Source organism: Trypanosoma cruzi, genomic scaffold (genome assembly GCF_000209065.1).
Source record: "Trypanosoma cruzi strain CL Brener 1047053517047 genomic scaffold, whole genome shotgun sequence".
NCBI lineage: Eukaryota > Euglenozoa > Kinetoplastea > Trypanosomatida > Trypanosomatidae > Trypanosoma > Trypanosoma cruzi.
In genome coordinates, this window is record NW_001849429.1 from 30,674 (window position 1) to 56,256 (window position 25,583).

Consider the following 25,583-nt stretch of genomic DNA (forward strand, 5'->3'; position numbering starts at 1 on the left):
CATTCACTGCAGCTCCGTGTGTTGTGCTGCCAGCACAAGACTCTCCTGTTGTCTGGCGCCTGGCTGACAGTCAAGCACCACTGCGTTGGGACATGCAAGGATGTGGACTGCCGCTCACGGTGTTGGGCACCGCTGTTTGGATGCGGCGGCCACACGAGCGGATGTATTGTGGCACAATCAAATGCGTGAATTACGCGGAGTCACAGCGGCTGCAATAATATCAACGGTGTGGCACCACGGGGAATGTGAGGGGGTGATGCATGATGAATCACAGTGGGCGGCATGCGAGGGAAGTGCACCGCGACGGAGCGTCATCCCGCCCCCAGCCTGCAGGGGAATGTACGCCCACAAAATATATGGCCGAGGCACCACCAAACACACATGCCCTTCCATGCACCAATAAATAGGAGCGAAGGTGCGTTCTGGTGCGTGGGAGTCCACTCACATATTTTTATTTCCACCGCAATAAACGGTGAGGAATCGGGTGCCACAGCAACGAAAGGAAACACAAACATCTATTGCAGCACTTTACCAGCGAAAGGCAGGAACAACACACACCGAATTCTTGGCTGCACCAACACAAGAAACATTCACAAGTGGGAAAACAAATAATTGTGCACCCTGCGGAAATTCTTGAAACACACGACCCAGGCATGAAGGTTTGTCCTCTGCAAAAATGAAAAAAAGCATGAAATCATCTGCCAACATCCAAACAGAAACAGAAATAAATGATTGCTTGCATTATTCCATTCCTTGCGCTTATTTTTTCGTGTGCGGCTGCTGCGGTGGTGGCCGGACCTCCATGAACTTGAGTGCGATGAATGTGGACGAAGGCCCACTGCAACTGAACTGTTTTTGTGGTGAATATTGGCTGCACTTCCCGTGGACCAACAATCCACGTGGTGTGCGGGGATCTCCTTTTTTATTGTTACTTTGCTTTTGTGTTGCTTTGTGCGCTGCACCTTCTTGTGTGTGTGTGCGCACCCTCCGTGAGGGGCGCCGACACGACGGACCGCTCTCGCCGTATGTACATGCGGTGGAGCCTTGTGTGCCGCTCCTGTTTGCTTCTCCCTCTTCCATCTGTGTGTGTTGTTGTTGCGGCAGGGCTGTGTGTGTGTGCCTGCTGCCGTGGATTGGAGTGTGTGTCGTGCGTGGTGTGCGGCGTACGGTGCATGCCTGGTTGCTGCCCTCTCCTCATGTGGTGTGCCCTCTGTGTGTGTCTGCTGCACCTCTCGTCTCCCCTGTTGCTCTCCATGTCCCTCACTGTGCAGATCAGCTCCACACCACTGAACGACCACACTCACGATGATGATGATGTGCCGTCTGCTGTGCGCCCTGTTGGCGCTTGCCCTGTGCTGCTGCCCGTCCATGTGCGTGTCAGAGGAAGCTGCCGCTCAGTATGGGCCTGAAGCCGCCCCCGTTACACCTCCCAATTCTCCATCAACGACGGCCGGTCAGCCAGGGCCGCCAAGTACGGGTTCCGTTTCGGATGAGGAAAACATTGACGGAAAAGTACCAGGGGTGACCGCTGGGGAACCGCAGTCAAATGTGGTGCCCAAAACGTTACAGGAAGAAGGCAAGGACGGTACGACGGAAAGACAAAGTGGCACTAATACATCCGCAGATAAAGCAGACCAGGAGGTCAAGGATGCTGCCCAGACGACCACTACGACCACAACAAAGGCACCAACCACGACCACCACCACTACAACAGAGGCACCCAGCACTACGACTACGGAGGCGCCAACTACGACGACCACCCGCGCACCGTCACGTCTTCGCGAAATGGACGGCAGCCTCAGCAGCTCTGCGTGGGTGTGTGCCCCGCTGCTGCTTGCCGCATCCGCGCTGGCGTACACCGCTCTGGGCTGAAGAGGTGTGTGCGGACTGTGCGTGCCAGCACTCAACCGCGGGGATTTGTGTGCGTGTGTGTTGTGGTCCACTGTATAAATAAGAGGAAATAATGATCTTGTTTTGCTTCACTTGCTTCTGCTGCCGTGCTGTGTGCTCCGCGTTGTGCCCCGCATCCGCCACGTTGAACGCATCGCGGACACACTCATAAGCATGCGCACTGGAGCCCTGGGTTTGTTTTCTTTTTTAATTATTGTTTTTTATTGCTTTTTAAACTTGTGGTTTGCGGTGCGGTGTGCGAGCTCTGCAATCGTACTGATTCCATCTGTCTCGTGGTGTGTGCGCTGCTGCTGGGGTGCTGCCATTTGTTGCTGTGCGGTGGCTGTGCGTGGTGTAGCGGCTGTGTCTCTCCTTTTGTTTTTCTCGTGCTATCGCAGGTTGGCTTTGCAGCGTTAGGCGACTCCGCTGTTTGTGATGATGACTGGCCGTGTGCTCTGCGTCCTGTTGGCTCCTGCAGTGATGCGCAGCTGCTCGTGCGTGTGCGTGAGGGCTGCTGCGACGGGGTGCGTGTGCTGCCCGCGGGTGATGGCGCGGTGACTGCTGGGCACGCGCGGGGTGTGATGGCTGCGGAAGGTGGACCCGTGGCCGGTGGCTCTGGACGAAAGGGGAATGTGAACTCTGAGGACAATAGCAATCAGGAAGACGAGGAGGGTGGAGGAAGCACCGCGGGTGAGGACCCCAATCCCACCTCGGGAGGACCACTCACTGCTCCGACGAGGCAGGACCAATCCAGCAGCGACCCACTGCGAAGTGGCACTTGCAATCCGTCCGGCACTGGCAGCGCGTCTGCTGCTCGGATGCGTGCAAGTGGACCGGAGTCTTTGGGCGGAGGGCACGCTGCAGGCACAACATCCCCACGCTCCGACGCGTCTCAGCAGGCAGCGGGTGGAGTGCATGCTGGTGGCGGGAGGACCTCCCAGGGCAGTCGGGCTTCGGAACAAACCGTCACGGGACAGTCACAGGTGCCAGGGACGGCGAAGGAAGAACCGCAGGGCGATGAAGGAGGAGAACCCGGAGCGCAACACGAGGCCGACCAAACCACAAAAATGACTGTGGTGGCCTCTTGCGCGAAAACAGCGGTGGAAGAGGAGAGCCGCCAGCGGGATCGCAAGATGCACCACGTCTCTACAGTGGCGGGAATGCCCATTATTATTATTTTTCCCTGCTCTTACCGACATGTCTAGCCACACGATGTCACCAGGGTGACGAGGGGATGGTCGAGCAGCGACATGAGTTTCCTGCTATGAGGCAGCTGCCATTGGGAGAAGCTTTCGGTGCGAAGGTCCTTCTTAATGCCCAGCCGTTGGCGCACAGCCAGAGCGTCTGTACATTCCGGAAGCAGTTGGTGCAGTGTTTTCTGCGGGCTAATTGTTGCGCTTGTGGAGGCTGGCTGATCCTGCGGTAGCAGTGATTGCCTCCTGGCACTGCTGCTGCGGTGCCGAGTGGCGTCTGGGTTGTGTGCGCAGCGATTTCTGTGCTGTGCGGTGCTTTTTTGTGTGGGGAAGACCGTGTCGCAGCAATCGCGGTGGAGGTCGGGAAGCGGTGGAGGGCGTTCCGGATGAAAGCACCGACAGTGACCGATGTGGTTCGTGTGTCCCACCAGTGTGGCGTCACAGTGCGGGCATTTCTTCTTTCGACGCTGTGTGGAGGGCCGTCTCTCCACAGGCGGTGCGTCGGCCTCCCTTGTTGTCGGGGGAACAGCTTCCGTCCCGGTGTGGTGGGATCGTCGTTGGAGCGCATGAAAGCGGAGTGTTCCGGTGATATGTTGCGGAAACGGCATTGGTTCGTGCAGTCTCTCGCAGTCCAGTACAGGCGACCCCAGAGCTCAGATTCCCCGCACCCTTCCCGTGCAGTGTTTGTCCGTTCCTGTTGGTCGAGGGCTTCCTGAGTGATCAGGTGCTTGCCGCCTGGATCTGATGGCCTGGCGCCGCCAAGCACGTAGTGGTGGGTGTCCTGATGCATGGTACTACGCCACTTGTTGGTGAGCTGGGTGTTAATGCATGACAGCAGGTCCGTGTGCCGTATGGGTGCTATTCCATGCTCCGTGTGTTGCCCGGTTGCCGTGGTCTGCGTCGCATGCTGATCTGCAGGCTCGTTAGCATGTACTCCGCAATGTCCGTAGCAAAACTGCAGGTGCACGGACCAGCCGGCACGCGTCAGCGACAAGAGAGGCTGCCAGATCCGATCCTCCGTCCAGTCGGTATGACTGTGCGGGCCCTTGGTGACGGCGGCTAGAAGAGAGTGACTGTCTGTAACCACAAGCAGGGTTTTTGTCTGTGCTGGATACGATGGACACTCAGCCTTTCCATGGCCGGGAGCAGTGCACGGGACTCCGTCGTGCGGCTGCATGGGCGTGTGCCGCCGTTGGTACTGACCTTCTCTATTATCTCCGAGGAATGCAGGGATGAGAGCAGTATGCCAATCCCGGCTGACTTGGGAATGCCGACACCGCTATTCTTCGTAATTATCCACGGTCCCCAGCGATGATGTTGCACCTTGTCGCGGTGCTGGGCTCTGGTTGCGTATAGGAACTCCGCAGCAGGGCGTTGCTGCGAGCACGACGGAGACCAAGGTGACTTCACCCCCCGAGAAGGTTCCACGCCATGCCCGGTGTGGGGAGGTGAGGCGGTCTGCCTGCAGACTGTCGGTCAGAACTGCACGACCGTTTCGCAGCGGTCACTCCGTTGATATCACCCGTGGCGGTGACGTTCACAAGAACCCTGGCCCGAGGAGGATGGCTACATCACTGTTTGGCGGCCTAACATTGCAGGCCTCTCGTCCGTAAAAATATTGCATTTGCTGCGCGATTGGAGCAGCGTCCACCTGACATCGTTCTTCTGCAGGAAATAAGTAACCGTGGTGGCGTGGCGACGAAATTATGTGGCCATAATGACTGCCTTCGGGCCTCACTGGGCGCGGTGGTGGTGTTGCCGTTCTTGTGCGCCACTCTCCACCGTGCGAGCGCCTGTCGCTCCCTGGCACTGACCTCCTGGAGACCATTGCTCTCCGTGTATTTCCGCCGGGCTGTCGCAGCATTTGCGTGGCGAATCTCTACAACCCTCCCACAGCAATTGGCCAATAATCCGCATTTATCAATATCGTTTGTCGCTTGTGCCCGAAGAGATTATCGCGGGTGACCCGAATTTACATCGTGAACTCTGGGACAGTCATATGCACCATCAAGGACTGGAGGCGATGATTTCGCCGCTGTTCTAATCGATATGGATTTTGGGCTGGCAAATTACCCGACACAGGCAACACGGATCACACATCGTAATGCCTCGTCCCCTGACGTGACTGCGTATTGCGCCCTACGCATCTCCCACTGGACATTCGCCCCTTACATGGACTCGGACCACTGCTGAATATCTTACTTGGTAGAGATGGACGATGGCACTCCACGACTAGCAAACACGCTGCCTTGACGGAAGAAAGCCACCTTTGCCCTGCGTAAAGCGGATTGGCCTGCTTTTACATCGTTGTGTGAAACTCTCCTTGCCACCGCGTCCACATGGTTGGATCCTCGCGGAGGCATCTTACGAGCAGCTGAGCGCCACATCCCGCGCGGCAGCCGTGACAGCTCCAAAAAGATATGGACACACGAAATGGAACAGGCCGAGTCCGCCGCCGAAGCAGCACACGAAGCACACACATTGCCTCACCCGGAGACAGCCTACTTTGAGCCGAATGTACCCGGAAAAAGGAAGGAACGAAATCAAGCCTTACGCCGTTGCTCCGCTGTGCCTCTGGAGGCCCGCGCGAAAAGACTTGGAGCCTCACCCAGCCCGAGGTGGCGATATCTTCACGGCGTGGCGGCGCCGCACCCTCATCCTCTGGAATCGGTTGTGCTCCGCACTGAACTTGGCCGCGTATGCGCCCTGCCTCGGCAACAGGCAAATCTGCTTGTCCGTCATTTTGTGCGGTTTCACGTGCCATACCGCCTTACACTGCTGCTGCTGCTCGCTGCACTCCTTTGGTTCCTGGTGGCTGGGAAATGGATCGGCCTTTCCCGCCGTATGTACTTGACGTGACCATCCGCGGCTCTTTGCTTGGCTCAGCCCCTGGCCCCGGCGACATGTTGAATGAATTCCTGCACCGTCTCGGGCCCGTCGCGCATGGCACACTTAGAACGATGATCCACAACTCCTTCGCAAACGGCAGCCTGCCTGGCTCCTGGAAAATGGGAGACGCTATTTCTATCCCCAAGCCTGGGAAGGATCCATGCTGCCCAGAGAGTTACAGACCTATCACGCTGCTCTCTGTTTTACCAAAGTTAGCCGAAGGAATGATTCACCGCCGTCTGTCAGCGTTATTGCCGCACCACCCACGTCAATTTCGGATTTGCACCTCCGCGTTCTACGTCGGACGTGGTGGCACTTGTTGTCGACAAATTACTCGTGGACTGAATGAGTTTGGCATTGTGGAGCATGAGCGTCCTGGAGACGACGCCCCACACGACGCCCTCGTCGCCATCGCTCGTAGTTTTGATTGATTTTCCGACTGCGTTCAACACCACTGACCATGGGAATTTATTCTGCATGCTTGACAGACTTCCGCGCCTTGGCCTCGAACCAAACGCTGGCTGCACAACTACCTGCGGGGCCGCTATGTTGGGGTATGCACTCGTGAACAGCACTCCCGGAAACAACTCGCCTCAGCTGGAGCACCGCAAGGCGGCGTCCCGGGACCCCAACTCTTCCTCTACTGTGTGGATGGTCTGCTGCGCCGCCTGGGCAGCATCTATTCTGCCTCCGCATTCATGTACGCTGACGAACACACACTTGTTGCCTCAGGTGCGGACATCCATGCCTGTGCTGCGGCAATGCGACCGCTCTTGTCTCTTGTGGCCACATGGGCTGCCGAGCACAGCCTAAAAATCTACGTCGCTAAGAGCGCAGCTGCTCTATTCTACATCTCTTCACACACACACGGTCTGACGAGGACATGGTCGATCTCCATCTTGTTAGCGGGAACCTACGTATTCAGTCACGCCCAGTGCGCTTGCTGGGCAACACGTTCGATCAACTTCTTAATTCTGTTACTCATGCTTCCACCGCTGCAAAGAGGACCATGCCACGCCGCTATCAGCCGCGTCTGGTCGCAGAGGCGGGCACGTCCCATCACACCATGCGATCCTTTTTGATTGGATACGTTCATAGTGTGCTATTTCATAGTGGCGAGGCAATTGTCCCGTGACTCGCCCCCACCCACCTCCATAATATGGAAGTACGGTGCCGCGACGGTAGCAAAACATTCTTGGCCTGAGCGCATCTACGGAAGACACATCTGTCTATTTGGAGGCCAATATTCTTCCGCTCCGGAAGATACTCTGGCGTCGTGCACTCACACAATACGGACGCTATATACGCCTCCATGATCACGAGGATTTGCGTTCCCTTATCTACTCGGAACCTATGCCTTCGTCCATGCAGGGGAAAGCGGCGACATCAATTCCGCTTCCGAGAGATGCTGCTATTAATGGATTGCTACGCGTCTGTGACATTATTGGGACACCCCACAACCACATTCGCGCGCCTCTTGCCCAACATCGAATTTTCCCTGGGACACTGCGATCTGCAACAACGTGAGATTTTATCAGCCACTGCTTGCCGAAGACGCCTCTGACGATGTCGGGCGCACGGCTTTTTATTCTACTCACTCCTCTTTGGGGGATTGTGATTTTGAATTGTGGACGGACGGTCCTTCATATCTCGCTGCACTCGCATCTGGATCCGCTGCGCTGTTATATGACTCCACCACGACAAATGATCTCCCTGTGGAGGTACATCGTGCAGCAGCTGGCAGCCTCGCATGCTCATATAGGGCAGACTGCCTTGCGATCGAAAATGTTTTTAGACATCTCATACCTCCTTGTCCGGGAACATCCCAATCGCCCACACGAATGCTGGTGGAAACGGACTCCCTCTCGGCAATGGAGGCACCCCGCGTTGCCCACCGACCGTGCGAGACCGCGTTACTGAGTAAATTTGGATTATGCTGCTTTCCCTGGTGACGCGGGGTCACCCTGTGGATTTTATATTTTCCCATCACACTGCGGTATTCCACGCAGTGAGGCCGCTGACAAACAAGCCACGATTGCACGATCCCTCTCGGAGGACTGCGTCAATGCCTGGCACGTGGACTTCCTTACTGCAGTGAAGAGGTTATAATGGAAGGATGCCCAGGAGGAAAAGGAAGGCGCGCACACCGCGTGACAGGCGCCTGTCAATGTGGCGAGGACTCTATTCCTGGTGTTGTCCCGGACATCGGTCCCCGAGTGGCGGCACTGCGCACAGGCGCGATGCGACTCCTGCCCACTCTTCGACAGGCCTGCACGCGCCCTGCGGATCACAAGGAACCCTCTGTGTCGGTGGTGCCGTCCCTGACTGCGGTGGCCGGCCCGCCTCTGCCTCCGCCGGAACCTCTTCCCGACGTGAGCACCGCGACTCCTTGTCGACCAGCGAGCGGCGGATTGACGTCCTCCTGCCCAACCTGCGGCAGAGTGCGCTTGTCCGTCCACAGTATGAGGGCACATGCCGGACGTGCTCAGCCTGGCGTTATAATAGTTTGCGAGGGCCTCCCATGCGGATGCCACAATGGCGCCACCGTCTTCCTAACAGATGCCTCGCGCGCAGGTCGCCACCGAAGTTGCCAAGCATGCCAGCAGGCAAGACACGCAGGAGGCACAAATGCGGGCACTCGAGATGGACCAGGCTCTTCCGCCACCGCCTCATCACGGACGCCACGCGCTGCTGATCCCCGACGGACCACGGGAGACTCCACCTCATCCACTGCGGGAATGCCCTCGTCGTTGGGAACTGGGACTGCGACTGTGTGTGACTGCCCCAGCCCGCACGACGGAATACTTGCCACTTTTGTACGGACGGCCCTTGCGCTACTCACTCGTTATTGTAGCAGCATACAACCAAAACAAGATAACAAGCTGCTTTTTGATGAATATTGGCTGCACTTCCCGTGGACCAACAATCCGCGTGGTGTGCGGGGACCTTCTTTTTGTATTGTTACTTTGCTGTTGTGTTGCTGTGTGCGCTGCACCTTCTTGTGTGTGTTCGTAACCTCCGTGAGGGGTGCCGACACGACGGACCGCTCTCGCCGCATGTACATGCGGTGGAGCCTTGTGTGCCGCTCCTGTTTGCTTCTCCCTCCTCCATCTGTGTGTTGTTGTTGCGGCAGGGCTGTGTGTGTGTGCCTGCTGCCGTGGATTGGAGTGTGTGTCGTGCGTGGTGTGCGGCGTACGGTGCATGCCTGGCTGCTGCCCTCTCCTCATGTGGATTACTCTCTGTGTGTGTCTGCCGCACCTCTCGTCTCCCCTGTTGCTCTCCATGTCCCTCACTGTGCAGATCGGCTCCACACCGCTGAACGACCACACTCACGATGATGGTGACGTGCCGTCTGCTGTGCGCCCTGCTGGTGCTTGCCCTGTGCTGCTGCCCGTCCGTGTGCGCATCAGAGTCTGAGACGGCTCAGGTTGAAGATATTGTAAGCGGAATCTATTCACCGTCTCTTGTACCAGGAGGATCACCCCGGGGTCAGTGAGCCGCTGCCACCAATTACGTTGTCCACTGCGCGAGGGGCACCAATGACGGTGATCGGTCAGTCAATGTCGTCAGGTGAGGTGTCCGGTTTGGAACCGGGAAAAGATGGCGGAAAGTGAGCAGATGCGACTGATGCATTACAGAAAAAAGATAGGATTGATATGACAGCGCCAGAGACTTCAGATACAAGTCCGGCAGATGGTCTGCTAGGGAATCAAGATAGAGAGGGCTTGGAGCCTAGTACAAAAGAGCAAACAGTTCTGGGGACCGGTGAGGGCGGTACGACAGTATCACAAAGTCGCACGAGACAGCCGGCAGAAGAAACAGTTGAGAGCGTCGAAGGCCTTGCCAAGACGACTAAGACCACTACAATAAAGTCACCAGAGGGAGCATCACCGGGGGATTTGCCAGCGAAAGCAACAGATCTAACATCATCACCGCCAGTGGAAGGGCCACTCCCCAATGCAGATAAGGCGCCGGTGCCGCAGCCAGAGGAAGACTCAGTGAGCGCGAAGCCAAACAAAGATTTGGCAGAAGAGGATATCGCCACCACCGTAGACACAGATCAGAATGAAACATCTAGCGGTAGAGCCGAATCAACCACAACAACAACCCTCGTTGCCAGCGATAATGCAAATAACGAAGCAGACAGAAGCACTGGAGAAGATATTCCGAACAATACACCGGATTCCGATGTGTCAGGAACGGAAGAAAGAAGGGATGAAAATAAATATAATAATACGAAGAAAACACCGGTCCAAGTCGCGGATATAAAAAGTGTCACGGTGGCGTCTGGCGACAGTGACGGCAGCACCGTGGTCTCCCACACCACCTCCCCTCTTTTGCTTCTTCTTCTTGTTGCGTGTGCTGCTGCGGTGGTGGCCGCGTGAGAGTGAGTGTGAGAGAGCCGTGCACCGCCCGCACACACACTCGTCTTTCACTCTCTGTGTGTGTGTCCCCTTGCATGGACTCTCGCCCTCGCCTCACCCCACGAGGCACACACATAATGTGCCCATTGTATATATGCATGCACACCCATGCAGGCCCGTTGGTGCTCTCTTTTGCACGACACGCACCGCTGCCGTCCTGCCTGGCTGCATGGGCGGAGCACCGTAACTGTTTCTGTTTTGTTTCCATTGCATTGAGTGGGCGACCTCTCTCTCTCTCCCTCTGTGTGTGTTTTGCTTTACGGGAGCAATGAGAGTGTGTGCGCTGGTCGTCCCACGCTTCGGCTTTTTGTTTTGTTTTCCTTTTTGATTTTGTGGTTGTGTGCACCCATTCCGCGGCTGCGTGTGTGTGTGTGATGATATGAGTAATTTGCGTGTTTTATCTGCCTCTTTCTTCCATTGCCTTCTTTGAACCCTTGTGCCGCACAGCTGCTCTGCAATTATATCCACTGGCAAAAACACATGCACACACACACACCATTATGCATACTCTGTAGAGCGGCGTGATAGCTGAGAATGCACGCACGCAGAAGATTCTGGCTGCGACGCCCCTTGCGAGGAAGGAGGACGGGAGCCTGCGATTTATTTTTTGACACGTTGCTGGCGTGCAGTCTATTGGGTGGTGTGGCTTAGGGTGCCTGGGACAAGTGCGGATTGCTTCTTGTCCAGCTGCTGCATGTGCCAATGTGTATCTCCCATGCTGAGTATACTTTGGTCAGGGATTCTTTGCCTGTGTGGGTGATTTGCGCTGGAAGGGACAACAGTAAAATGACTGGCGAGAGCGCGTGGGCTTTGCAAGGGGCGGTTGTGCTCTTTTGCATCCCGCTGGTTGTTTTGTGTGTGGGCAGTCGCCGCTCGGTGTGTGCTGACGCGTGGCAGAAGCGCCCGCCGTGACTCCTCCTGCTGGTGGTGGCAGTCGCTGTGTGTTCCAGGTGCACTGTTCTCCCTTTTGCTGTTCCGTGTGTCTGCGTGCGTGAGTTGTTGTTGTTGGGAGTGACTGCGGCGGGGATGATGATGCCACTCACAGTGTGGATGGGTGAGGGTGCTCGCTGTTATGCCACTGTTGTGGATATTTTTTCTCTTTATTTCTTTCTAACCCTCGCAAAGAGGGAAAACAATCGCTAATCGCCACTGTGAAATTGTGAGGCACTGAAAGAAACAACAACAACATACACACCGCCCACACACACATATTTATATGCACTCACGTGTTGCTGCAGTGAAGGCACCCCGCACACACAACCGTCGCCGCGTGACCGGATCCAGCGGAAGGAGGAGGGAAGGAAGAGAGAGTGAGCGGCAGAGGCCCCACATGTCCCGGCATCATTTCTGTTCTGCGGTGTTGCTCCTCCTCGTCGTGCTGATGTGCTGCAGTACTTGTGGAGCTGCGCAAGGTGAGGAGGATCAGTCGTCTGATCCGAAGTTTGAATGGAAGGACGCTAATGAGGAGGGCGTAAGTGTGAAATCGTTGGGTGTTCCCGGCCTTTTGAAAGTGGGGAGTGACGTATTTGCCGTTGCTGAGGCGCAGTGCAAGAAGGATGGAGAAGATACCTTTACTGGCATTGCATCCCAACTTCTTACGAAAACAGCAGATAACACACCGGAGGAAGTGCTTAAGAATGCCAGAGTGATACGAGTTCTGGAGGAAGTCGCTACCACAAGCAAGAGAGTAGATGTGAGCCGACCGACAGCAGTTGTGCAGGGAAATGATATTTACATGGTCGTTGGGAAATACAGTCCTACAGCTGCCACTGGTAAAGAGGATGGCGAAGCAGACGACTCGGGGCTTTTGCTGGTGAAAGGGAACGTCAGTGCTGAAGCACCTAATAAAAAAATTGACTGGAAAAGTACTGAAAGTCTCCCGCGAGGAATTTTTGTCACACAACTTGAATCCTTGACAGGACTGATTGGAGGCGGTGGATCGGGTGTTAAGATGGATGATGGTACGCTTGTGTTCCCGCTGGAAGGCACGAAAAAGAAGAATGATGAAACAGAAAAGGATGGAAAGACAACTACCGTTTCTTTGGTACTGTACTTGCAGGATACTAAGAATTGGACGCTGTCGAAAGGGATGTCTGCCGATGGCTGCAGTGATCCCTCCGTCGTGGAGTGGAAGGACAAAAAACTCGTGATGATGACTGCGTGTGGTGATGGCCGCCGCAGGGTGTACGAGTCCGGCGACAAGGGGGAATCGTGGACGGAGGCACTCGGGACACTCTCGCGCGTGTGGGGAAACAAAAAGGAGGGAGAAGGGAAGGCCGTTGGGAGCGGGTTCATCACAGCGACTTTTGTTGATGGAGGTGAGCAGAGGAATGTTATGCTCGTTACTCTGCCGGTGCCTCCTACGGAGAGGGAAGAGGAGGAAAATGTGGAAAAGGGCGAACTTCATCTTTGGCTGACGGACAATACGCACATTGTTGATATTGGGCCGGTATCCGGGAAGGACGAAGACGTTGCCGCCAGCTCCCTGTTGTACAAAAGTGTTACAAGTGGAGATGATAATAAGGAGGAGTTGATTGCACTGTACGAGAAGAAGAAGGGCGATGAGAAAGAAAATCCATCGCCCGGTATGGTCTCTGTGCGTCTGACTGAGCAGCTGAAGCGTGTGAAGGATGTGCTGGCGACCTGGAAGAAAGTGGACGAACGTGTCTCCGAGCTGTGCCCTTCTGAGAGCGCTGTGCAGGTTACCTCACCTGAAAGTGCCTGCAGCACTAAGATCACGGATGGGCTGGTTGGCTTTTTGTCCGGCAACTTCTCTGAGAAAACATGGAGGGACGAGTACCTCGGGGTGAACGCCACAGTAAAGAAGGGAGCGGAAGAAGGAGCGCCAGCAGAGAAAGCAGAGACTGCAGAGTCTTCAGATGGCGTGACGTTCCGGGGTGCGTGGGCGGAGTGGCCTGTTGGCAGGCAGGGGGAGAATCAGCTGTACCACTTTGCGAACTACAACTTCACTCTTGTGGCGACGGTGTCCATCGACGGTGTGCCGAAGCAGGAGGGCCCCGTTTCAGTGATGGGTGCGAAGATGGGAATCCAGTACTCCTGGGACTGTCGTACAACAACAAAGAGAAAAAGTGGGAAGTGTTGTCCAGTGGCACGGTGACTAAGGGGCAGAGCAGCGATTGGGAGACAGAGAAAACACACCAAGTGGCCATTGTGCTGCGGAACGGCACTCAGGGCTCCGCGTACGTCGATGGTAAGCGTGTGGGTGAGCCATGTAAATTGGAGAATACGAATTCTAAAGGGATCTCCCACTTCTACATTGGAGGGGACGGAAGCAGCACAGAGGGCCAAGGAGGCGTGTCTGTGACTGTGAGGAACGTCCAGCTGTACAACCGTCCCTTGGATGACAGTGAGATTACTGCGCTTAATGCAATTAAAGTCCCGATTACGCCTCCGAAGGAAACAAATGCGCAGGAAATTGTGTTGCCTTCTTCTGGTGGAACACCGCAGGCGGGACAGGAAGCTTTGAATGGAGGTGAAGGTGCTGCCGGTGGAAGTGCATCCCCATCAGCAGTGTCCGCTTCAACGACTTCCGTACCTGTGGGGCAATCTGTGAACCAACTCGCGCCGGGAATGCCTCCCGATGGAAATGCAGATGTGGATGGCGCTCCCTCGTCTAGCGGTAACCCGACGGTGGGGGAGGGGAGTGCAGATACGATACAGGGGGATGGACCGCACACACCTTCCGTGGGTAATACCGCCGCCGCCGCCGATACAAACGTTCTTACCGCTGAAACCGTGGGGCACGATGGACCCGCATTGACAGCTGATGTGAGCGTGAGCTCTGGTGCGGATGGGGAGACGGCAGGAGGAGCGGATGGGCAGGAGGGAATCCATTCACAGGCCGGGGAAGTAAAGTCTGCGGCCCTCAGCAGCAGCCTCGGAAATTCGTCGCAGGGGAATAACACCGATGCCGGCACTGTGCGCGAGAGGAGGGCGCTGCCGCTGCTCCTTCTTCTGTTGGGACTGTGGGGGTTTGCGGCTGCGTGAGGCGTGACTGGCTGCCGCGTGGAATACCTGCGACCTCCCCGGCAGAGAATTGCGTCCAAGAACTAATTCTTCACTTCAAATAATTTTTTCTTCTTTTATTATTTTAAATTTAATTTTCCTGTTTGCTACTTTCTTTCGTTTTTGTTTTATGTGCGTAATTTTAAACTTTTTTTGCGTTTTTTTATCTTTTCGTTTTTTATATTTCTGTTTTGTTTTAATTTTTTACTCTTCCCTCTTTAATTGTTTGTTGCTGCACTCTTCCTGTGAGGGGTGCCGTGTGTTTGCCGCCCAACTGCTCCACTCGCACACCACCGACACGCTCATGACGACGGCCCTGTGCGCCTCGCCTGCTGCACGCATGAGGAGGGGCCGCGACGAACGGCGCGCTGAGGGAGCCGTGACGTGTGGGCGTGCGACGAGGGCCTGTGGGGCGGAGCACACATTTCTTCCCTCTTGTTTTGTTTTCTTGCGGCCAGGGCGGGCAGACACCCGCAGCGCCACACACACAGCCACACCCTGCCGCCGTGTTTTTCTTATTTTTGCTTGTGTTCATTTCACGCGCTGGCAGTCCCTTCGGGGTCTGTCTTGTGAGCGTTTATTTTCCCCTCCGATGATTTCTTTTTTTTGCTGCGCTCACTCTCCCGATGGAGAGACGCGACTGCCGTCGTGTCTGCGTGCTTCTCTCAGTCCCCACACACGAGTGACTGTGCTCTGCGGGCCGCACTCACGCGCCGATGGGAGGGCTGAGGGGAGCAGCAACAGGCAGATGACCCCATGAAATATAAACGATGCGCGGACACGTGGAGATCGGACGGCTGAAAGACATTTAAAATATCTTTTAATTTTCTTTTTGGACAAAATATATACAGACAGTTCGGTGTGGCCACACGGCAGCCGGCGGCTTTTTAAAATTTGTGTGGAACAGTAATGGACGATTTCTTTTTTTATTTGTAATTATTTTGTGTGATGGGATTTATTTAAGACGAAGGGGATGTTCTTTTTTTGTTTTAAATAAATGTTGTGAATTGCCGCTGCTCGGGCTGCAGTGCAGTCATGAGTTTGAGCGGTCTTTTTCCTGTTGTTTCCGCCATGCATCTCCGCTGTACATTTTTGTGTGTCTCTTCACATACTCCGCTCCCTCTTTTCTACTTCTTTGCTTTGTGTTTCTGCAGGCACACACACACAAGATGCACAAAAGATGCACATTGCAGTGGATTTGGATGCTTCTTTTGTGGTGCATGCTGGCAGTTGCGTGTGGCGGCTATTTGTTCTTCCGTGGCCATAAGGAGAAGGGAGGAGAGGGGAGCGCAGCCCGAGTCTATTTTCTTGTGGGTGTGATGCACCGCGTGTGACTGCGTTGAGTTGGGCTCCGTGTCCCATTGATGGCGGGATGGTTGTAGGTTTTTGTGCCGCGTCATGGATGGATGAGGGTTTGCTTGCGGTGGTGGCTCGTGCTGCTGCTGCTCGTCCGTGTGCGTGACGGCTGCTGGGATTCCTGGAGATGTATCTGGTGCTGCGGATGCGGTGGTTGTGCCGGTGGACGTGTCGTGTGCTCCGAGTGACGGCAGCCTGAGCTGTCGCGTGTGTGTGTGGGCGTGGACGAAGTGTTCTGCTGCCGGTGCTGAGGCTCAGTATGAGAATTACACTTTCAGTGGCTTTGATGTGCGCATGCATGGCAGGAATGGTGAGCTGGGTGCTGTGTGCCATGTGGCCAATGCGGTGCACACATGTAGCAACTGTGCTGCCAGCTGTGCAAGGAAAGAGGAAGGGGCCACCGTTGCCTTCACGACGAATGTGACGACACATAAATACGCCGGCCCTTATGAATTGTGGTGGCGCCAATTTTCCCCCGATGGAGCCATCCATCCGCCTGCACGGAGCAGCGATGCTGACCGGACGGGCATCTGTCAGTTGCCGCCACCCCGTGAAGGGAAGGATGACACAAAATCTGGTGGGACAACTGCGCCGCAAGTGAATGCTGAGCCGTCACGTCAACACGAGGACTGGCGACGGTCTGCGGCGGCTGACGGACCCAACACCGTCGATCGGAGTCCCGCATCCAACACGGCGACCAACACGTCTAGGAAAAAGCCTTGCATTGCAAGCGATCCGAAAGAAAAAGTGGCTCCAACACCACCCAAGAGGAAGCCTAGCATTGCCATGAGTCGGGACATAGAAATGGATCTGAATGCATTCGTGACGAAGACTGCGCTCGCCACCGCGTTGAGGAAGGCAGTGGGCTCGAAGGATGCTCGCAAGAGTGAGGCCGTTGACGGCAGCGGCGAGCACGTTCCTGGGAAAATTGCGGGAGGAATGAATGGTCAGAACGTCCCCGGAACACCAAAACGGCATCAAGAAATGTGTCCTTGCGCGATCTGGAGCGGCGTGAGTCCAGACGGCCGCCTCGCCCTGTTTGACGACGTGGAGTTGATACCACGCGATTCAACTGGCGGCCGCACTGCGCGTGTGTGCGCGTCTCTGGCGTTGCTGCTGCTGCTGCTGCTGGAACTGTGTGGAGTTGTGGTAGTCCTTCGAGCGAAAGAGGGTGGAATTGTGACTCCCCACGGGGGATATTTGCCGCATACTTTGCGGTTTTTATGTCACTTTTTCTCCTCTTTTTTAATGATTTACGGATCGCTTTTTAAACCTTTTTTTCTTCTTTGTAATGCTCTTTTTGATGCTTTTCCACTGGAGTAATAAGTGCCCTTTTTTCTTCTCATTATTTAATGTTCGGTTGATGTGCACTGGAATGGGCGACGTGTTTTCTCTCTTGTGTGTTTCTTTTTTGCTGTTGCCCACACGCGGTGCCGGCTCCGCTGCTGTGCTTCCCACGGACTGCAGGAACGGGGAATGGAAGAAGAGGCCGGATGCCGCGTGAAATGTGAGGGATGTTGTGTGGGCTGGTGGAGTAATAAGATTTTTTTCTTTTTTTTATTACATTTTTTACTTGTGCAGGTAATATTTATGCGCACGTGATCGTCTTGTGCTGCATGGCACAAGAAATGGAAGTCCTACTGATTCATTTTAGTTTCTCTTTTCTTTTTTAAAAAATCCCTGCGGACTTCTTTTTGTCCGTGCCGTGTCCACTGTCACTGTGTGCCCCCGTGTGTCGTTGGGTGTCCCTCTGCTGGCTGTGTTTCTGAGCTGCCCTCATATCTTTTTCTTCTTTTCTGCTAGAGGCGCCGATGGTTTGCGACGACGGTTGTTTGTGCTACCCATTGCGATGGCACGAGGGTGACTGGGCGCCGGCCTCCTGAGTGCCCTCGGAGGGAGAAGATGGTGTGCGCCGTGCCTCACTGTGAGTGTGGGACGCCACTAGCCGTGCGGAGAGAAGTAAATGGCTGTGCGGTATGTAATTGGATGCACCCCGTCGCTCTCGTTGCCGCCGTGTGTGTGCTGAGCGCATGGCAGTATCTTGCGGTGCGAAGTGGATGGCATTGCTTCCGCGTGTGCCCTCTTGCATGCGCTGTGCGGCGGGCATCTCTTCCCCATGACACCGCCCTTTTCTGTGGAACAGTGGAGGGAAGTGGAGATGTGTGAGGGAGTGAGGGTGGCCGTTGTTTCCCCACATTTGCTTCTTCCACACACGTGGCGCCTCTCGGCAGCCTCTCGCAGCACCCAGGCCGTGGATTGAGAGGATGTGAGGGTCTGCTCCAAGTACACGGAGGACGACAAGATGCATTTCATGACGGCCAACCTGATCGGCCTGTGGTTGCAGCGCATGGAGCACGTGCGCCTGCACACGTTGGGTGTTGCGTTCATGATTGGGGAGGAGAGGCGGCACGACACTGTGGCGCTGTGGGTGTTGCGCGGCCGGGGCATGCCGACGATTGTGAGGGACGTGGAGGACACGGAGCTGTTCGACTGGGAGGAGGTGAAGGACTTTGCGGCGCAGCGGGAGCGCATGACGGACTGCGTGTGCTGGAGGGGCGCGTGTTGGAGTGGGCGTGGCGTGCCTGTGAGGGACTGAGGAGAGGGAATAACAGTAATGGTGACTGTGGGAGTGTGAGGAACAGGGCACTGGCGAGGAGCACTTCTTTTTTTGATTGTTGTTGAACCGCGCCCACCCAATTGTTGTTGTGGTGCGTGACTCTCATTGCTGGATGGGACGGTGCGTGGCTTTGTGAATTGTCTCTCCTTTTGCTTTCACTCTGCGTTGACGGGGAGTTAGTTTGTGCTGAAGGCTGCAGGCAAGTGACAGGAGTGATGGCGATGATGTTGACTGGCCGTGTGCTGCTGGTGTGTGTCCTCTGCGTGCTGTGATGCGGTGCCGGTGGTGGTGACGCGTGGCCTGTGTGCTACTGTGCTGATGGTGGAATGGACGACGCGGGGCTTGCGAGGGGAATGGATGGCGAAGTGGTGTTTGCGAGGAGGGACTGCGTGTCGAGTGCCGCCTTACGGGGAGTAGCTGCGGCGGTACCGGCCGGTGAGGACGGCGGCATTGGTGCAAGCGGAACGCTTAACAGTGATGCAGGACAACCACCGGTCGGTGATGCAGGGAGCGGGACTGAAGCTCAGAGGCAGTGGGGCTGCACCAATGGCTTCATCTTCTTCTGCTGCCGATACAGACGCTGCCAGCAGTACTCCTGTCTCGGGTGCTGGTGGTGGTGTTGGCCCAAGCAGCAGCCCGCAGTTGTCTCCGGCGTCCAAGACGATCCTCCCGCTGGTGGAAGTGTGGCAGGAGAAAGGGAGGAGGCAGGCTCAGCATGCTGCGGCGAAGAGCCGTCAATGTCGAGTGTGTGCTCCCAACCGCCACAATTTTCTGCGGGGTCGGCAACTCTCACCGTGGAAGAGAGGGATGGAAAGAAAGGCAGCGCGTCAGTTACAAATATTCAGAGCGAGTGGGCACAACAGGAACGAGAAGGGCCACACGTGCTCAGGACGGGGGAGAGCGCACGGAGAACTCCAGCACCAGCGCCAGCAGAAGGACAAACAGCACATGCGACGCAGCCGTCCGAGGACTCAGCAGAGCATGCGGCTGCACCCAGCTCGGGTCTCACACGGGGCGCATCGAACGGCGACAGTCAAGAGCAAACACCGCAGCTTCAAACAGCGACTGACGCTGAGCAGAGTGTGTCCGTGGTACAGGGAGTGCCAGAATGGGCTCAGGAGGACCAGGGGATGTGGTGAAAGGAGCAAAAAGAAATCCGTAATGTTTGACTGGCAGCGCGCACAATGCAGAGCACGCACCTGCGGCTGAAGCACCCGAATGACTGTCTGATTCAGGCACCAGTCGTTCCCCTGGACATCCGGGCACAGAGTCTGCTTCAAAGTCGCTCTCTGGAAATTATCGAACGTTTACGACCGGTGCAGCAGAACAGGGAGAAGCACGGCCAATGCCCCTGCGACAGCCAAAACCGCCGGCGGAAGGAGGTGCAGAGGAGGCGGCACCGGACGAAAAAAGAAGCATTGGAGGAATTGCCGCCAACAGCAGCAGAATAAGAGGTGCCAGCAGGCCCATCAGAACCGCCACCGAAATCACCACCACACAGCGCACTGCCATCCTCAACGGAAGTCCCAGCGACCATGAAGCCAACAGAAGATCTGCAGAAAAGGCACTGAACCAACAGCGGATGCAAGGCAGAATGCAATAACTGAGGGTCAGGCTGAGACAACTTCACCATCTTCTTCTGCGGATGCTGCTGCTGCCGCCAATGACGCTGACGCGGGCAATGCGTAGATTTTGAACGGTGGTTCCGCATCTCATGCCGCTGTGCCGGAGGGAGAACACCAACATGAACGAGAGGATGGCAGCGAGAAGGAAACAACATCATCTACAGCCACAGACAAAGCGAATAACACAGCGGCGCCTGGCGACAGTGACAACAGCACCGTGGTCTCCCACACCACCTCCCTTTTTTGTTTCTTGTTGCGTGTGCAGCAGCTCCTGCTGCGGTGGTGGCCGGGCCTGCATGAAATTGAGTGCGATGAATGTGGACGAAGGCCCACTGCAAATGAACTGCTTGTGGTGAATATTGGCTGCACTTCCCGTGGACCAACAATCCACGTGGTGTGCGGGGATCTCCTTTTTGTATTGTTACTTTGCTTTTGTGTTGCTGTGTGCGCCGCACCTTCTTGTGTGTGTGCGTACTTTCCGTGAGGGGTGCCGACACGACGAACCGCTCTCGCCGTATGTGCATGCGGTGGAGCCTTGTGTGCCGCTCCTGTTTGCTTCTCCCTCCTCCATCTGTGTGTTGTTGTTGCGGCAGGGCTGTGTGTGTGTGTGTGCCTGCTGCCGCGGATTGGAGTGTGTGTCGTGCGTGGTGTGCGGCGTACGGTGCATGCCTGGCTGCTGCCCTCTCCTCATGTGGTGTGCCCTCTGTGTGTGTCTGCCGCACCTCTCGTCTCCCTGTTGCTCTCCATTTCCCTCACTGTGCAGATCAGCTCCACACCACTGAACGACCACACTCACGATGATGATGACGTACCGTCTGCTGTGCGCCCTGTTGGTGCTCGCCCTGTGCTGCTGCCCGTCCGTGCACGCGGGAGACACTCAGGAGCCCTCTGAAGGCCAAGGTACTGCAAAAGACCCCAATTTGTCGCCTACCTCAGCTGAATCTAGGGCGACTGCACCTAATGGAAACGTCGCCGGTCCAGCGCCCTCTCAAACAGGAGGACTACCAGTGGACGGTCAGGCTGCTGATGATTCAGCCAATGAGCCGGCTGCGGACAAAATTGAGCCAGAGGCATCAGGTTTGGTCGTTCCGGGACCAAAAGTAAATAACGTGTCAAATACATCACTGACAGAGAATGCGAAGGGTAATAAAGGATCTGAAATTGGCACCGGTGCACCCGCGGACAAAGAAGTTAATAACGCCGAAGCTTCTTTTGAGGCGACCACGACGACCACAACAAAATCACCAACCACGACGACCACCACGACGACCACAACACAGGCACCAAGTACTACGACTACAGAGGCGCCAGCTGTGTCGACCACCCGCGCACCGTCACGTCTTCGCGAAATCGACGGCAGCCTCAGCAGCTCTGCGTGGGTGTGTGCCCCGCTGGTGCTCGCCGCATCCGCGCTGGCGTACACCGCTGTGGGCTGAAGAGGTGTGTGCGGGCTGTGCGTGCCAGCACTCAACCGCGGGGATTTGTGCGCGTGTGTTGTGGTTCACTGTATAAAATAAAAGGAAATAATGATCTTGTTTTGCCTCACTTGCTTCTGCTGCCGTGCTGTGTGCTCCGCGTTGTGCCCCGCATCCGCCACGTTGAACGCATCGCGGACACACTCATAAGCATGCGCACTGGAGCCCTGGGTTTGTTTTTCTTTTTTTAGTTATTGTTTTTTAATTATTGTTTTTTATTGCTTTTTAAACTTGTGGTTTGCGGTGTGGTGTGCGAGCTCTGCAATCGTACTGATTCCATCTGTCTCGTGGTGTGTACGCTGCTGCTGGGCTGCTGCTGTTTGTTGCCGGTGCGTGGTTGCGTGACGTGTCTCTCCTTTTGTTTTTGCTCTACGTTGACGGGGAGTTAGTTTGTGCTGAAGGCCACACGCAAGTGACAGGAGTGCTGGCGATGATGACTGGCCGTGTGCTGCTGGTGTGTGCCCTCTGCGTGCTGTGGTGCAGCGTTTCGGCGGTCAATGGTGATGAGTCTGATGAGAATGTGGATTTTTCTTCTGGGAGGTCCGAAGCCCCACAAGGTGGATCATCTGAAGTTATGGATGGAAGAGAAGGTTTGGATCACAAGTCCTGCTCCGTGGAGCCGGGGTCGGAAGGAAATACCGCGGAATGTACGAAGGCGACGACAAACGACACAGATGCCATTTCTACCAATCCGTCATTGCCGTCACACAAGTCCAGTGACCCAAATCCCCAAACAGGCCTACAGCCTCCTGCTCCACCTACCGGTGCTGGTCAGAGTCATCAAACCAACCCGGTGCAAGATGCAGGAGTCACGCGGCAAGTACGGCAAGATGTTGAAGAAGTAAAAACAAAAAAAGGACTTGAAGAGCAGAACAAACAGAAAAACAAAGAAAGTCACGAAAAACAATCGTCACGTGAAGACGCTTCAGTAATAAAAGGAAATCAACTTGTAGGACAAGAAGCAGCGCTACAAGGAGACCCAGCGCAGCAGGAAAGAAAGCAACTGGAAGTAGAGCCAGGACAACCACAACACGAGACCGACGTACAGCACAGAGGATTATCCCAGCATGACCATTTACTTCAAGGCCATGAAGAAGTACAGGAAAAACGACGCCGGGGGGAAGAACAACCGCAACTACCAAAAGCACAAAAAGAAAAGGTGCCGACTGCTTCAACGACAGAGCCAAAGTCAACGCCACAGTCACCGCCACCTGTAAAACCACGGGGCATGCAACAGGAGGGATCCGCCGCCAGTTCATCAGATCCATTGAAAAGGGAAATTCCCTCGGTTTTAACAAAAAGTAAACCAAATGAAACCATTGACCCACCGTTGCCACAATCTTCTGCAGGAGAAGGTGGTGCTGCTGCCGCACTTGGGGCAGACGAGGAAGACGCGAAAATTCGAAAAGATGCCGAATTTCCTGAATCGGCAGCTACAGAAGAAGACCACCAACATAAACATTCCCTCAAAAACGACGGAGAAGCAAAGAAAGAGAAGACCGCCTTTGGTACAAATAACACAGCAATTACAAATGACAGTGACAGTGACAGCAGCACCGCAGGCTCCCACACCTCCCCTCTTTTGCTTCTTCTTCATGTTGCGGCTGCTGCGGTGGTGGCCGGGCCTGCATGAAATTGAGTGCGATGAATGTGGACGAAGGCCTACTGCAACTGAACTGCTTGTGGTGAATATTGGCTGCACTTCCCGTGGACCAACAATCCGCGTGGTGTGCGGGGATCTCCTTTTTGTATTGTTACTATGCTTTTGTGTTGCTGTGTGCGCTGCACCTTCTTGTGTGTGTGCGCACCCTCCGTGAGGGGTGCCGACACGACGGACCGCTCTCGCCGCATGTGCATGCGGTGGAGCCTTGTGTGCCGCTCCTGTTTGCATCTCCCTCTTCCATCTGTGTGTGTTGGTGTTGCGGCAGGGCTGTGTGTGTGTGTGCCTGCTGCCGCGGATTGGAGTGTATGTCGTGCGTGGTGTGCGGCGTACGGTGCATGCCTGGCTGCTGCCCTCTCCTCATGTGGTGTGCCCTCTGTGTGTGTCTGCTGCACCTCTCGTCTCCCCTGTTGCTCTCCATGTCCCTCACTGTGCAGATCAGCTCCACACCACTGAACGACCACACTCACGATGATGATGACGTGCCGTCTGCTGTGCGCCCTGTTGGTGCTTGCCCTGTGCTGCTGCTTCCCGTCCGTGTGCGTGGCACATTCCACGGATGAGACCATTGCTGCTACTCAGGTTGATGATGTAGAAGAGCCCACCAGCTCGAGTTCTTTGTCCTCTGAGTCGCAAGTGGAGGACGATCCCGATGAGGAACCGGGTTCAGATACGGGGTCCGGTGAGGACAGGAAAACAAAAGTGCCAGTGACCCCAGGTTCTTCCGGTGCCGTAGTGCAATCAAATGAGGCGGAAATGCCGGTACAGGAAGGAGAAAAGAAAGGCACGACAGAAGATGAAAATGGTACAACAGCGCCAAAGTCGCAAAGTAAAGGGTCCACTGTGGAACAGGGAGAGGCTGACGTAGGTGGAGGAAAAAGTTTGACAGCTCCGAAACGGCAGTCAGGCGATGTTATCGATACTGTACACGAAGAAGATAGGAGTACGACAGGGCCACAAAGCCGCACTGAAACATCCGCAGACCAAACAGATCAAGATGTCAACGATGCTGCCCAGACGACCACTACCACAACAGAGGCACCAACAACAACCACCACCACTACAGAGGCGCCAGCCACTACTACGACCACCAGCGCACCGTCACGTCTTCGCGAAATGGACGGCAGCCTCAGCAGCTCTGCGTGGGTGTGTGCCCCGCTGGTGCTCGCCGCATCCGCGCTGGCGTACACCACTCTGGGCTGAAGAGGTGTGTGCGGGCTGTGCGTGCCAGCACTCAACCGCGGGGATTTGTGCGCGTGTGTTGTGGTTCACTGCATAAAATAAGAGGAAATAATGATTGTGTTTTGCTTCACTTGCTTCCGCTGCCGTGCTGTGTGCTCCGCGTTGTGCACCGCATCCGCCACGTTGAACGCATCGCGGACACACTCATATGCATGCGCACTGGAGCCCTGGGTTTGTTTTCTTTTTTAATTATTGTTTTTTATTGCTTTTTAATTATTGCTTTTTAAACTTGTGGTTTGCGGTGCGGTGTGCGAGCTCTGCAGTCGTACTGACTCCATCTGTCTCGTGGTGTGTGCGCTGCTGCTGCTGGGGTGCTGCCATTTGTTGCTGTGTGTGGTGTAGCGGCTGTGTCTATCTTTGTTTTTCTCGTGCTATCGCAGGTTGGCTCCGCAGCGTTAGGCGACTCCACTGTTTGTGATGATGACTGGCCGTGTGCTCTGCGTCCTGTTGGCTCCTGCAGTGATGCGCAGCTGCTCGTGCGTGTGAGTGAGGGCTGCTGCGACGGGGTGCGTGTGCGGCCGCGGGTGATGGCGCGGTGACTGCTGGGCACGCGCGGGGTGTGATGGCTGCGGAAGGTGGACCCGTGGCCGGTGGCTCTGGACGAAAGGGGAATGTGAACTCTGAGGACAATAGCAATCAGGAAGACGAGGAGGGTGGGGGAAACACCGTGGGTGAGGACCCCAATCCCACCTCGGGAGGAGCACTCACTGCTCCGACGAGGCAGGACCAATCCAGCAGCGACCCACTGCGAAGTGGCACTTGCAATCCGTCCGGCACTGGCAGCGCGTCTGCTGCTCGGATGCGTGCAAGTGGACCGGAGTCTTTGGGCGGAGGGCACGCCGCAGGCACAACATCCCCACGCTCCGACGCATCTCAGCAGGCAGCGGGTGGAGTTTATGCTGGTGGCGGGAGGACCTCCCAGGGCAATCGGGCTTCGGAACAAACCGTCACGGGACAGTCACAGGTGCCAGGGACGGCGAAGGAAGCACCGCAAGGCGATGAAGGAGGAGAACCCGGAGCGCAACACGAGGCCGACCAAACCACAAAAATGACTGTGGTGGCCTCTTGCGCAAAAACAGCGGTGGAAGAGGAGAGCCGCCAGCGGGATCGCAAGATGCACCACGTCTCTGCAGTGGCGGGAATGCTCATTATTATTATTTTTCCCTGCTCTTACCGACATGTCTAG

General features: G+C 55.7%; 7 protein-coding genes and 4 pseudogenes across 7 annotated transcripts, besides 13 other annotated features; all 11 read left to right on the forward strand.

Annotated features, from left to right (window-relative positions):
- Positions 1 to 1,033: part of a sequence feature (areas not merged during assembly with more than two copies in the genome that could not be assigned to a particular haplotype) that runs on past the window's edge.
- Positions 1,034 to 1,595: a sequence feature (heterozygous, non-Esmeraldo-like haplotype).
- Tc00.1047053508761.160 (mucin TcMUCII, putative) lies at positions 1,306 to 1,872 on the forward strand (the record flags this gene model as incomplete). The annotated part of the gene is made up of 1 exon (XM_813222.1): positions 1,306 to 1,872. One exon carries the CDS (start codon positions 1,306 to 1,308, stop codon positions 1,870 to 1,872), a length of 567 nt encoding a protein of 188 aa, XP_818315.1.
- Positions 1,596 to 1,922: a sequence feature (areas merged during assembly that could not be assigned to a particular haplotype. This can correspond to areas where the two haplotypes were merged or to regions with more than two copies in the genome that were merged during assembly.).
- Positions 1,659 to 1,760: a microsatellite.
- Positions 1,923 to 14,459: a sequence feature (areas not merged during assembly with more than two copies in the genome that could not be assigned to a particular haplotype).
- Positions 2,325 to 3,056, forward strand: Tc00.1047053508761.174 (annotated as a pseudogene).
- Positions 3,067 to 4,384: a mobile genetic element.
- Positions 4,613 to 8,804: a mobile genetic element.
- Tc00.1047053508761.190 lies at positions 9,305 to 10,357 on the forward strand (annotated as a pseudogene).
- Tc00.1047053508761.200 lies at positions 11,613 to 14,402 on the forward strand (annotated as a pseudogene).
- Positions 14,460 to 15,303: a sequence feature (heterozygous, non-Esmeraldo-like haplotype).
- Positions 14,488 to 14,627: a sequence feature (T-rich).
- Positions 15,304 to 25,583: part of a sequence feature (areas not merged during assembly with more than two copies in the genome that could not be assigned to a particular haplotype) that runs on past the window's edge.
- Tc00.1047053508761.220 (uncharacterized protein) lies at positions 16,073 to 17,101 on the forward strand (the record flags this gene model as incomplete). The annotated part of the gene is made up of 1 exon (XM_813223.1): positions 16,073 to 17,101. The coding sequence occupies one exon, from the start codon at positions 16,073 to 16,075 to the stop codon at positions 17,099 to 17,101; it is 1,029 nt and encodes a 342-aa protein (XP_818316.1).
- Positions 16,890 to 16,909: a microsatellite.
- On the forward strand, positions 18,090 to 18,374 carry Tc00.1047053508761.229 (elongation factor 1-gamma (EF-1-gamma), putative; the record flags this gene model as incomplete). Its single annotated transcript, XM_813227.1, has 1 exon — positions 18,090 to 18,374. One exon carries the CDS (start codon positions 18,090 to 18,092, stop codon positions 18,372 to 18,374), a length of 285 nt encoding a protein of 94 aa, XP_818320.1.
- On the forward strand, positions 18,611 to 20,320 carry Tc00.1047053508761.240 (annotated as a pseudogene).
- Tc00.1047053508761.260 (mucin TcMUCII, putative) lies at positions 20,818 to 21,456 on the forward strand (the record flags this gene model as incomplete). The annotated part of the gene is made up of 1 exon (XM_813224.1): positions 20,818 to 21,456. The coding sequence occupies one exon, from the start codon at positions 20,818 to 20,820 to the stop codon at positions 21,454 to 21,456; it is 639 nt and encodes a 212-aa protein (XP_818317.1).
- Positions 21,237 to 21,296: a microsatellite.
- On the forward strand, positions 21,926 to 23,128 carry Tc00.1047053508761.270 (mucin-associated surface protein (MASP), putative; the record flags this gene model as incomplete). The annotated part of the gene is made up of 1 exon (XM_813225.1): positions 21,926 to 23,128. The coding sequence occupies one exon, from the start codon at positions 21,926 to 21,928 to the stop codon at positions 23,126 to 23,128; it is 1,203 nt and encodes a 400-aa protein (XP_818318.1).
- On the forward strand, positions 23,627 to 24,358 carry Tc00.1047053508761.280 (mucin TcMUCII, putative; the record flags this gene model as incomplete). The annotated part of the gene is made up of 1 exon (XM_813226.1): positions 23,627 to 24,358. The coding sequence occupies one exon, from the start codon at positions 23,627 to 23,629 to the stop codon at positions 24,356 to 24,358; it is 732 nt and encodes a 243-aa protein (XP_818319.1).
- Tc00.1047053508761.289 (uncharacterized protein) lies at positions 24,960 to 25,583 on the forward strand (the record flags this gene model as incomplete). Its single annotated transcript, XM_813228.1, has 1 exon — positions 24,960 to 25,583. The coding sequence occupies one exon, from the start codon at positions 24,960 to 24,962 to the stop codon at positions 25,581 to 25,583; it is 624 nt and encodes a 207-aa protein (XP_818321.1).
- Positions 25,555 to 25,583: part of a mobile genetic element that runs on past the window's edge.